At 45.5% G+C, this 12,605-nt stretch overlaps 3 protein-coding genes across 3 annotated transcripts; 2 read left to right on the top strand and 1 right to left on the bottom strand.

Annotated features, from left to right (window-relative positions):
* Positions 1–3,747: 3,747 nt before the first annotated feature.
* Positions 3,748–8,181, top strand: JR316_0002448 (uncharacterized protein; the record flags this gene model as incomplete). The annotated part of the gene is made up of 4 exons (XM_047888240.1): positions 3,748–5,064; positions 5,115–6,215; positions 6,284–6,440; positions 6,515–8,181. The coding sequence occupies 4 exons, from the start codon at positions 3,748–3,750 to the stop codon at positions 8,179–8,181; spliced, it is 4,242 nt and encodes a 1,413-aa protein (XP_047753163.1).
* A 166-nt stretch (positions 8,182–8,347) lies between these two features.
* Positions 8,348–9,342, bottom strand: JR316_0002447 ((DL)-glycerol-3-phosphatase 2; the record flags this gene model as incomplete). The annotated part of the gene is made up of 5 exons (XM_047888239.1): positions 8,348–8,475; positions 8,542–9,003; positions 9,072–9,137; positions 9,189–9,230; positions 9,285–9,342. 5 exons carry the CDS (start codon positions 9,340–9,342, stop codon positions 8,348–8,350), a joined length of 756 nt encoding a protein of 251 aa, XP_047753162.1.
* A 229-nt stretch (positions 9,343–9,571) lies between these two features.
* On the top strand, positions 9,572–10,384 carry JR316_0002446 (Glutaredoxin-C1; the record flags this gene model as incomplete). Its single annotated transcript, XM_047888238.1, has 4 exons — positions 9,572–9,955; positions 10,013–10,023; positions 10,078–10,157; positions 10,215–10,384. The coding sequence occupies 4 exons, from the start codon at positions 9,572–9,574 to the stop codon at positions 10,382–10,384; spliced, it is 645 nt and encodes a 214-aa protein (XP_047753161.1).
* Between the last annotated feature and the right edge of the window lie 2,221 nt (positions 10,385–12,605).

Raw genomic sequence — 12,605 nt, 5'->3', positions numbered from 1 at the left:
ATGGAGAAACAGTGGATGAGAAAGCTCGGAAAGGTCAGAAGGTCAGAATTGGACACAATTAAGATTGGGCTCATCAGGAACCAGCACGTTTACGTAATCAAAAGGCTTGGCGCCAAGAGCGGCCAAAATCGACTTCAGAAAAAATCAAAAGTTATGTCGACGGAAATTTAGTACAAACACAAGAATAAATGGTAGAAAGTATCATGTAGAATAACATTTGTGCACTAGATAAGTGTATCTATGGTTTTCAAATGATAGAAACAGACTCTTATGCAGACATATACTCTGCACGTACTTTGGCAATCATATCTGGAGGAAGTGTACGGTGACTATGATATCTCTTGTTTATCCAGTGAACTTGTGGACCAGTTAGACCATGCTCATAGCCTGAAATAAACCTTGCTGATCGGTTTGCATATCTATTGAACATAATTAGTGAAAAGTTAAACTTTTATTTGTGAAAAGTATAAAAGAATACCTTCTAATCTGAAGTAAAGGAATATCATCAAGGCATTGAATTACATTGGCTTCCATTTCATCAATGTTGCTTGTTTTGGGTGTATTACGATAGCGAAGCTTTGCTGCTCCCCAGTATTGTTCAATGAAATTGAGTTCACAATGATATTTCGGATAAAAATCACAGATGTGACCGCGGGAAGTGATCAATTCCTCAAGGCGTGATTTTTGAGCCACAAAGTCAGGTTGCATGAATAGAATACGTCGACAGCAGCAATCAGTCTTGCCTGGTTCGCATTTAAATCCTTCACATTGGGCAAGAAGTCCAGATTCTTTCCAAAGACCTCTTTCCCGGATAATTAATTCCATTCCTTTAAACCATCCGGGCATGGTGGGATGGTTATCATCAAAATAGAAGGACTGTATTTGGCCATTTGGAAGGGTAGTAGTTCGCATTTTGGCACCTCCTTTACGATGAGTCCAATATTGTGATGGATTTTTAGGCATTCTTCTTGCAGATAATGCATCATCAGCACGTTTTTGATGACTTGGGGCATTGTCAAACAAAAAAAGGCCAGTAGCAAATCCATTGGTCCGTCCTTCAAAAATGTCAATTGCATGATCCACCTGATTAATCAAATCATCCGAGGTGAAATATCCATCACGATTTTTTCCTGCTTTGAATAAAATTCGTGCTGATCTAAAATTGATATTTATTAATTCAAACACATATGGATAAAATTTAAATAACATACTCTGAACCATCTTGACTTTGCAATCGGCCCCATTCCACAGTAAGAAATTCTGATGGCATGATTGATGTACCTTCTCCTTTTTTTATTGGAACCGGGTTGGTAGATTTGTGTGACCATACATTTTTACGGCGATCTGTTTCATAGAATGTTGATTCATCATGGGTAATAAGGATAAGGCGAAAGCGCTGGCCAGCAGGAACAGAAAAGCCTGAAAGCTGAGAGTTACAATTTCCATCATTATCATAGGAATACATCCGTTTTTCATAGTCCTTCCAGCGCTTGATAAATTCAATCCGGTACTGCACAACATCTTCCCGCTCATGACCATCTATATACATACCATTTCGTATTTTTCCATATCGCCAACCCATTTTGTGTAGCCATCGTTTGGCAGTAGAAAGATGAATTGATTTTTTTTCAACTCCAAGTTCCTCTAGTTTTTCTTGCATTTCAGGTGTTTGGATAAAGTCCACGATATCTTGAGCACAAATATAGCCAGTTTTTGCAATGCTAGAAAGATGGAGCTGTATTGCCTCTGAAAAATCTTCATCATCAAGAAGAGAAGGCTGAATACGTGTAACACGGCGGAGTGGAAGCTTTCCAGATTTCAAAAACGTGTGGATCCAGCTGCGTATATTCCGAGCATGATTAACCCCACAGCCTTGGGATTTAGCAACTATCAAAGAAGATTCACGCCAACCATAGGAAAGTTGTGGATCAAGATATAAGTTCAACACGCCAACCATTGCAGTAAGTCTTGCTCGAAGAATAATGTCAAGTGTCTTTTCCTTGCTTCGTACAGTCAAGGCTGCACAGACCCGACGAAGTTTTGGAAAGTCTTTGTAGCTGAGTTGATCAAGTATGGCATCAGATTCCGTAGGCAAGCTAAAATCCTCAACCTTTCCACCTGCTTGTAAATGTTGCAAGAAATTATTGACAGTTTCTTGTGCATCCGAAATTGTAGAGTTGGCAGGCAAGTTAGATTGGGGTGGGTCATTATTTGCAATAGGTTGTGCATGATCCAGCTGGGAATTAATATCTCCATCACTTTGTGTATCAGAAGAGCTGTCGGAATCAGATATGGTAATAATATCCACGTTATTTGTATTGACAGTAGTGGCTGAAGAGGTTGCTGTGGAAGGATTTTTTGGTGTCTTTGAAAACCACTCGGAAATGGGGTGTATTCCTTTATCCCTAAGATCCTTTCTTGCTCTCTTCTGTCGACGCTTGGTCCTAGCAGAGTTTTTAAGGTACATTTTTGGCCTATTAGTCCTTTCATTCTCAAGCTCCACTGCAATCCGTTGGGCCTCCAGTAAAATGTTTGAGAATGTTTGTAAATCTGAAGGAGTATTGATCTCTGAGTTCTCTGGCTGCTGTTCCATTTCGCCATCTGATTCAGAATCAGAATCTTCATCTGAAAGAGTAGAAGAAGATGGTTCTTCAAAGTAATCAAGAAATCCTTGCAAGGTGAAGGAGCCATCTTCATTATATGTTATAATCCCTTCATCACTGATATACTCTGCAAGGCTCTTCACATTTGGGCCAGATTGGGGACTAGGGGTTGAGGATTGGATGTCCTCCTCCGGAATATCTTCAATAGAAACTGAATGATGTTTCTTTTGTGCATATTTGCCCAGGTTTTTGGCTCTAGAAAGTGAGGCTTTGGATTTTCGGGCCATAGATATGATGTATGATGATAGTCGAGTGGTTCCAAGTGGTCTACTTTATTTTATATCGCTCAAATCACTGCCAACGAGGCTGAGAAACATGCATCGAGGCGTTATCATGATCTTCCGGGAGGTCACGTGATCTATTATATAAGCGGCCAAAAGTGACTTCGTCGAATTTTCAGAAATTGCCCAAACTCGTTAAAACATCATTTCCAATGCTTTACAATAAAAAAGGGGGGGAAAATTTTGTAAGCCTTATATCTTTCTCAAAAAAAATTTTTTTTTCAAAAAAAAACCGCAGATCTATTCAGAAATACACCTTCTACATATCTGTGGTTTAAAAATGCAGGATAATGTGGTTGTGCGAGTGGTGAAAACGTTCGGAGGTAAGCCAACTTTTGCTTACCTAAGGGGGTGCTGGTTCCTGATGAGCCCAATCTTAAGCTGTGCAGCGCTTCCCCCGCGCCGGCGTTCCCAAAGCGGCATGACGCTATACTTCCAAAATAGAGTTACTATATGGCTTGGCCCCTTTTAGTTCTTAACCACGACCACCTTGGATTGCATTTGGGTTGCATCATGCTCATTGACTGGTACTTTTATCACTGTCAACATACCTGTGTCTCCACTCTTCAAGTTTCTTCTGAATGCACCATGCATGGATTCTGTAGCATCGCGCACAGTAGAAATCCAAAATATGTTTAGAGATTTCAATCGAATCAGGCCAGATCGAAATTTGTGGAAGCCGCCTGGCGATCGACAATGTCAGCCTCTATGGTGTGCCCTATAAATTCGAGATATCTGTATGTTTTCTTCGCATTATAATTTATATCACTGAACTTACCTTTCATATCTGTTCAGCGGTTACTATGTCTTTCTCGTCAGGCTCATCTTTTCATGAGGTCATCCTTCAACAACTTGGAGGCACCTTTGACCACGGGAGGCCTGCCAAGCTTCGCCAACTCTGCTCAGCCACCTCACCTCACAATAACAATACGGTCGCTGTGAGTAATGTTTTGGCGGCCATCCTTTCCTCCTGGGGTCCCAACATTCTCAGCGGCAGTCTTCATGGTCATATCCGCACTCAACCCAACAATGCTTCTGCATTTACTCTAGCTGTCAACGTGATTAAAGCCCAATTCCTCCAATATAGACGTCGAATTCATGCTCTGGAAGCTGAAGTTGAAGATCTTAGGCATGACAACGTAATGTACCACTCGGACGTAGGCGCTCTCGAGTCAGAGCTCTCTAATATGCGAGTCAACTATTACACCGAAGTCTCACAGCGTCATCAATACGAGGAACTTGCTAAGAAGGACGATGAGTTGGTGAAGAACCTTCAAATGGAAATCGCCTTACTTAAAAGGAAAATTGCGCTGGCCGAGCAAGAAAAAGACGAAAACAATTTTCTCAAGGCAGAGAACGGTATCCTCCAGGCAGAGCTTGAGGCAGTGCGGTCGACACATTCTCGTGCGGATTTGTTGAAGTGCGAGGAGTTGAGGGCTCTGAAAGCTGTTCTCGAAGAGGAGCGTTCCCAGGCGGAACTCGACGAGCACGAAATAAAGTTACTCAAGACTGAAGTTGATGTTCTCAGAGAGAACCATCGTCGAGCAGAGCTCGATAAATGTCAAATCAAATTATTGAAGGCTGAGATATCCTCCCTGAAAGAAGAGCATACGCAGGCGGAGCACTTCATCCGAGCCATGGTCGACATTAAGGCTTGTGGTTCTGTGCTATCTGGTGCTGCCCAGGCAGTATTAGCGGGAGGAGATGCTGAGGACGTGCTTGTTGAGGCAGTCAAATTAGCATCAAGCCGCAAAGGATCTCCATGGTCTCGCATTATCCCCGCTGTCGTCGGCCCTCGTGCTCCCGAACACTATCTCTCTGCTATTGAAATTGCCCTCAAAGCCAGGAAAGAATTGCAGGAACGCCGAAAGGCTGCAAAATTCTGGAAACTCGCTGCTTTGGCATCAACTGCCAACACCGGTATTATTACACCCTCTTCCTCACAAATCTCTGATATCTGCGACGACATGGTCAAAGGACAGCGTTATCCCGAAGTCAATGAACCACTTCCTGCCGAGCCGCCTGTCTCTTATACTGCTAAAACCGATGAAAATCTTCCGCCTACCAAGGTGAATGCTGAGGCTTTGACAATCGGATCGACACCCGATTCGATATATGAGGTCAGTTTTTATTTCTTCAAATGTATCCGCTCCTACTCATTTTCATCAAGTCGGCAGAACCTCCTGTTGGCTCGTTTGCAAGTTTTCAATCCGAATCAACACAAACCATCAAGGTTTCAACCCCTGCTTTGCAACGGAATGGTTCCGTTGACGAACATACCGAAAATCAGTCATTCGCCTTCGCAGAAAGGACACCTTCAGAGTCAATAAACCCCGTGCTTTTGGGTATCCAAACTACTCAGGCCATCATTGAAGACATCAGGGAATCTTTCACTGTCGTGGAACAAAGCACCAAACTGGCAGAAAATGAAAATGCGCATGTTGAGAGCACAACCCAATCAAAGGCAGTTTTTCTACCCCAAAGTAAGGTGACTTCTGAAAGTGCTCTTCAGGACGAAAGTGTTCTTCAGGACGAAAATGTTCTTCAGGACGAAAGTGTTCTTCAGGACGAAAGTGTTCTTCAGGACGAAAGTGTTCAGGACGAAAGCGTTCTACAGCCAGAAGAAATTCTTCGGCATACACTCTCTCATTCTAACAACAGTGATCCACCCTCGAGCATCACAGAGAGTGAAGGTGCTGTAGCGCCGGATATCATTGAAGCCGACAGAGAAACTCAATCCTCTTCGCCATCATTCAATTCAGAGCGATCTACGACGCCGATTCGTAGCATTACAGCTCCCCACAGTCGTACACCGTCCAAAATTTCCCGACCTACATCCGCCAAGAGCAAGCCTGCTACACCTGTTATGGATAGGACTCGTCCTCGACTAATTAGTCCTTTGAAATCCCCATCTCCCAATACGTTTTTGAAAAGTTCACGAGTCGCAGAGTTCCTTCAGACTTCCCGTAAAAACTCAGAACTTTTCGTCAAACCCCTCAAAACCGTGGGCCGCCCAACTTCTCCCATTAGGTCAAGGTTGTCTACGTCTCGAACTAATGTTCTCCAGCGCCCCGCTCTCCAGACTTTCAACCTCAATGTGCCTGCTTCAGCTACCAAAGAACAAAAGGCGAAAGAGGCGGACAAAAAGACAAGGTCCTCTGTCAAGTTGGAATCTGTGGGTAATCAGGCTTTACCTAAACCAATCAACAAGGACATCCGGAAACGTCGCGGTGTCATCATGATAGAAAGGGTAGACATCAATGGGTCTTCGGTACGTGACATTTTTATTTCGTCGCCGTCGCGCGATATTGATTCCTTTTGTTCCATCACTTTCTTTAGAATATAGATAAAGTTACTAATACTCACGAAATTCAAGACAAAGTTCAAGACATGCCTCGCTTCCCTTCCTCTGTCTCGACGGATGTTTTCAGCGACCAAAGTAATACGAAAGTAAAGGAGGGAGACGTCAAGATCAACATGGAGTCAAAGTCCAAAGGTAATTCTTACTATGACCCTCTTGATGATATATAGATTAGACTGACCTATAAACGTGTCTCTCCATTGTTTTAGATGCTATTAAACTAACTTCTGGAAACGAATCGCAATTCTTATCACCTGGCCCGTTTCCAGAAGCGAAACTTGCCGACCAAGAGCGGAAACCACTAGAAATTGCTGTTTCACCAACTGCCAAAATAGGCTCGCGTCTTGTTGAACAGTTCAGTGATGGTGATCTCGCCTCGTTGGAGACGAATTTAGTCGATGAAGATTCTGATTCCGATTGTGAGGACATTCGAAGAATTCAAGTTGAAATCGACGACCGCCCGATTGATTTGACCGTTCTGCCGCACATTAAACGAGCTCTATCAGAAGAAAATCATCAAAAACTGAACCAGCGGACAGACATTAAAGATGGACATGACGAGCCCTCCCACAAGAAAGGCCAGACCCACGACGTCGAACTTGGTTCGACGTCTGCACCACATCTACCTGATTTAATTACTCCTAGGACCTCGAGACCAGCTACACCATTTTCAAAATCACCTTCACGGTCATTGGACATAAACGACGGCGAAAGGTTGTCCCCTTCTACGTCAGGTTCATCATATACAACCTCTTCGTCGGGCTCAGTCAGTATCCCAACAAAAAAGGCTTCCAGACTTCCTTTACGAGGTCTTGCTCAACATCTCCGCTCTGGTAGCAGCTCAGTCAAACCTGCAAATATAACTGCAGCACTGTCGTCTTTACCACTGGCAATCACACGTACACAATTACCTTCACTTGGGGTCTCTTCAACGGTGGAAGGTGACAAACCTCTTGCTTATGGTACCAAAAAGCCCACGAGTAAGCCATTAGTTGGCAGCTTGGATACACGGACCCAGGGTTCTATCAACCCTGATACGACTGCAATCCCACATACCCCGCCCAAAAAGGGTGTGCCTTTATCGGGGTATAAACAAGCCTCTTCAATATCCAGTGGTACAATTTACCAACGCACACCTGCTGTCGCCGAGAAGAACTCTTCTAAATCTTCCATGGGACAAAGTTTCATACGTCGCCTTTCGAATTCACCTCTTTCTAAACCCAAACCTAACTCTACTACACCATCGGTCAGATGTGATATTACCCACCTTGCCCCTCCTTCTAGCCCACCATCTCCAGGTTCACTTACTAAGCCCCGCTCACATACTATCAACACGGTTTCCCCTCTACCTCCAACTTTATCTACTCCCAGTCCAGAAGCCTTGAGAGCTAAATCAACTAAGCCCAGATCGCACACTGTCAATTCCTATTCCCCAACCACTCGCTCTCCTTTATCTCGGCTTGCTGCAGATGCTTCTGCCGAGTACAACGCCAATTTCACGCCGACTAAGGACACCCGTTCAAACCAACACTCTCCTCCAGTGAAATCACTTGCACCCAAATCTTCATTATCTCCTAGAACAGGTGTAGCAACCAGCAACTCTCCTGCTTCTCCTTCTCCTCTTCGTGTTCGTGACAAGTCGTCTTTAATCAAACGTCAGGGTTCTCAGTCGTCGTCTGAAGAGGTCAACCCTGCTCCACCTACTGCTGCTTTCATGCGCCCCGCCGTGAGCCCAGCATCGAATACGAAAAGGATGACAAATTCCATTGCACCATTGATTCCTAACTGGTCGCCGGCTACTGCAAACGGTGGGGGCCTTACCCCCAAGCAATGCAGGAGTATGTTCAGGAACAGTTTGAGCATGGTCGTCCGGTAGCACATTTCACATCACTACACTTTACTATACCAACTATCGGCAAACTACATCTATTTGCAATATCGTCCACAATTATAAGAAATCTGTATTTTTATATCCTAAATTATATCCTATTTATTCAATTCCGTACGGGGAATATTTGGTGACATCTTGGATATAATGTACATTATGAGTCGTATGGTGGTAGGCCCCATTCCTCGGGTTTAAAATCTTCTAAAGAGGCAAGTACTTGGTCGGGAACTTCTTCAGTTTGGTGCGTTAACTTCAGAAGGTTTGGGTCGGGGACCCATACGACTAGAAACAGGTATGGCTTGCGAATCAGGAAAGAAAGAAAAGAACATAAATACTTTGAGAGCGTACCTGACATGCCTGCACTTTTACCGGCTTGTATCCCCGGCAAAGCATCCTCGAATACAAGTCCTTTCGCTCTTTCAACGAGGTGGATGGCCTCGGGAACTTCGTCTAGTTTGCCAACATTTTTCCCCAAGACCGTAGCAGCAACCAGAAAGATATCCGGAGCGGGTTTGCCTTTCATATTGTATTGCCTATCGTCGCCGCAGACAATTTTGCCATCAAAAAGCGAGAAGAACTCTTGATGGAGTGCAGTTTTCATCTCGAAATTCCTGCGGCGAGAACTGGTGGCTACGGCCATTGGAATATTGTGTTTTTTTAGATGGTGCACAAGCTTGCTTATGCCGGGAAGTAGCGACACTGTGTGATATAGTGTGTCCTGAACGCGGTTTCTCTCCACTAGAAATTCATCGACAGTAATAGGTATGCCAGGGAAGAACGACAGAGTATGTATAGCGGCCTCTCTCTCAGCTGCATCGATCGATTAAAGTTGAGTCGGCAATCGACGCAGAAAAGATTGGAACGTAGCGCATACTGACGTTTGCCCATACATCCTGCTTTCATGTCCCAGGTCATCTCCTTCCCAAATTTTCCGAGCACTTCATCTGTTACAGACCTTGTACCTCAGAGATCTGATAGCATGATTTGATACTAACTAGTAGCGATAGTGTAGATCTTTTCAGAATCAATCATCAGGCCTGTAGAAAATAAACTCAGTTGTTCATGAGCCTTCGACAGTGCTTAGCACGTACCATCCATGTCAAAGAGGACATACTCGACATTTCTTCTTTGTAAAAGTGGACCCGACATGGTTGATTAAAAGATACCAAATGAGGTTCCGTAACTTCCGTTCGAAGGTTGTTGTAAATTTAGACATTTGATCATTGATTTGCACAGGTTTATAATGAACGGCCCCAAGGGACAGTCAGCTCGTCACCACCGGGTTATGTACCTCCCACCACTTGGCTTTTAACAACATACCCTCAACTTTGCTAGACACCCACACAACCATTGCCCTCCTTCCTTGCGAAAATTTGATATGTCAGGCCAGTATGCCTTGAAGCACAGCAAGGGCGTCAATACAATTCGAAGACGTCGCTTCACCCTAGGAGCGATCCTGCTAGTGGGTGTACTCCTCTTTTTCTTCGTGCCTTGGGAGATTCCTCTTTCATTTGGAACCACACTGTCGCGTGCAAACGTTGCACGTCTTACCAAGTCGAAGAAGGGGAAAGTTGGAGAAATTTATGGCCTCCTGCATCTCGTTACTGGAGACCACGAGCAAGAACACGTCCTGAGTAATGCTGTTCAGCTGGACCCAACTCTTCCCATTGATCTATCTTTCTACGGTGGTCAAACGGCTTTGGACTGGAGTGTGGAGCGTGACTATATTGATACCAAATATCCCGTTATCGTATTCAGCAAGGTGTGAAGTTTTCCTCTTTGCCTTCTTTGCTCTCATTATTCACCGTATACTCGATAGACATATTGCCGGTCAGCTTTGTAATTAGGTTTTATTGCCAGGATTTAACGTCTGATGATGTGCAGGTTTTCTCAACGTGCAAAAGACCTAATTGCCACCTATAACCTTGAACCTCCCCCGCATATCGTTGAGGTGGATATGAGAGGTATGTTTTTTCGTTGATGCGTGGATATCGACGCGTTAAAAGACCCATTTTTATCAGATGATGGCAATGTGATCAAGACCCTATTGACTCGCCTAACGGGTCAATCTACTTTCCCCAATATTCTTCTACAAGGGAAATCTATTGGAGGTTCGGATCGGCTCCAGGAACTTCATGACCAAAAACTTCTCAAGAAGATGTTCCAAGAAGCTGGCGCGAATCCAAATTAACACCAGGAGACAAAGTCTGTCGCACTCGGAGAACATTTACTACTAATCTTTGATATCCTGTACACTAACCCTAACGAACTGCAATGCATATATCATGTAATTTTCGTAGAACGGCTGTGTGGATTTATCCATACGGTAGCTGGACAAGGGTTAGCGTTCATTGCACATGTTATGGAATGTGGCATATGAATATGTAGTATGGCTGTTGAAACGCGACGGCGAAACGCCGACGCTGTCAATGGATGCTTGCCTTGACGTGAAGCTAAAAACCAAGGTAAACTCGCATTGTCGTTTCTTAAACAGTTTGCATAGATTTTTCAGAGAACTGAGGATGTGTTCATAATTTCTGCATCTGGAATGAGTTAAATTGCCTTTTTTCAAGACAATCACGGATGATATATGTTTTCCAGACCCTGATGGACTACCGAGATGTTGTGTCGGCAATCTAACGGCCGGCAGATACAAACATGATGGTTATTTCTCAGCATCTCCTGTACCACCTAGCTGCCTTCGGGTCGGCGCCTCGAGCACTTGTGAGCTGCCTTCGGGTCGGCGTTTCGAGTATTTGTGAGCTGCCTTCGGGTCGGCGCTTCGAGCATACTCCAGATCTCCCAACATTCACCAGCTGCCTTCGTGTCGGCGCATCGTGGTTGTTGCAAGGGAAGAGGGAGTTGGATAAAGCTTATCGACGTGGTGAAGAAGGCACATTCGCGCCCCCTCCATTCCAGCTGCCTTCGGGTCGGCGCTTCGAGCATACGTGAGCTGCCTTCGGGACGGCATTTCGAGCATTTGTGAGCTGCCTTCCGGTCGGCGCTTCGAGCATAATCTCATCCGTCGCCTATCAGCCTTCCGACTGCTCCCAATAATGTAACCACACCAAACATTCACCAGCTGCCTTCGGGTCGACGCATCGAGCATACGAAGCTGCCTACAGACTGACGAGTTATGGGGATTTGGTATCCGTGTGGCCCTACCTGAGGTGGTCCCGCACGGGGGAGCTGGCTTCATGATGACCAGTCAGGCTCATCAGACCTGATACGCTCACACATGGACTCACTCCTACACTACGGGTGGTTCTTACTTTGTTACACGTCTTCTCTGGGACACACGACCTGCCATCCATAGCGCGCAGCCTGCTTTGATGTCTGCTGCCCACCAGGACCGACACGCCATCCCCCACCCTCCAGCTGTCTGAAGCGGAACTTGGGCGGAGCGCCTTGTGGGTAAGACAGTAAGCTGAGTCAGCGAGTCAGCGCCGCCACCCATACCAAACCTTGTCTGTGCGCCCGCGGGACACTGATTAGAGAGTTTCTGGGAAGGTGGCTCAGAGTGCAATAAGCCCGGTGACGCCCAAGAGTTCCTATGACTCTGACGCTACCATGACCTTGTCCGACGAAGACCCTTTGAAACCCGGAGAACTTCAGCTGGCGTTATGCTCCGCCGCCTGCAGGCGGGAGCGGCCGCTCAGACTCTTCGTCATGTGGACCGTCGCCAGGGCAAGATTCCGCGCTCGCACAGGCTTTGCAGGATGTGCAAGCGGGAGATGGAAGATGAAGTACACGCCCTGATGCTATGCACAAATGTTTCGGACCAACTACAAACGAGACGCGCGGCTTTCTTGGACACGATGAAAAAACAGTATTTAAACGTCACATCGCGTGTGGAAGCGGACTGGACACTTTGAAACACCTCTGCAATTGGGACCAGACTGTGGAGGCAACGGCCGCATACACATACCATGTTCTCAAGGAATTTGCGCAGGTGGAGATATATAGACACCCCCTCTACAGAGGGATGATACAATTGGAAGATCACAAATTAGACAGCCTAACAGACATGGAGAACATGTAATAACCCACTGTATAGCTAACCACAATATAACAAATGTTACTCACTTGCCCATGGTAGTGTTGTACCGGGCCAATGATACTGCTACCCTGTAGAACAGCGGCTATGCTGGTTCCCTGGAGCCTCCTACTAAAAGAAGGCAAGGAAGGCACAGAGTTACGTCAAAACCACGAAAACCTGTAAAACCTCAGGCTCTACGTTACCCGGACCATGGAGATCTTCGCTCAGCGAAAGCGCTGGGTCGATTATTCGTATCTGTGTAGGCTCGTGCCCAGCCATTTCTGACTCAGCTATTTCGAGCTCCGCTCGGTTTCGTCAGAAACGGCTGGGCGTAACGAAGCACTTCTTGTCGAGTCACACAATGTCACAAAAG

Source organism: Psilocybe cubensis, chromosome 2, assembly GCF_017499595.1.
Source record: "Psilocybe cubensis strain MGC-MH-2018 chromosome 2, whole genome shotgun sequence".
NCBI classification, from domain to species: domain Eukaryota; kingdom Fungi; phylum Basidiomycota; class Agaricomycetes; order Agaricales; family Agrocybaceae; genus Psilocybe; species Psilocybe cubensis.
The sequence above is the reverse complement of the archived record's forward strand: the minus strand, read 5'-3'. Positions and strand labels throughout refer to the sequence as shown.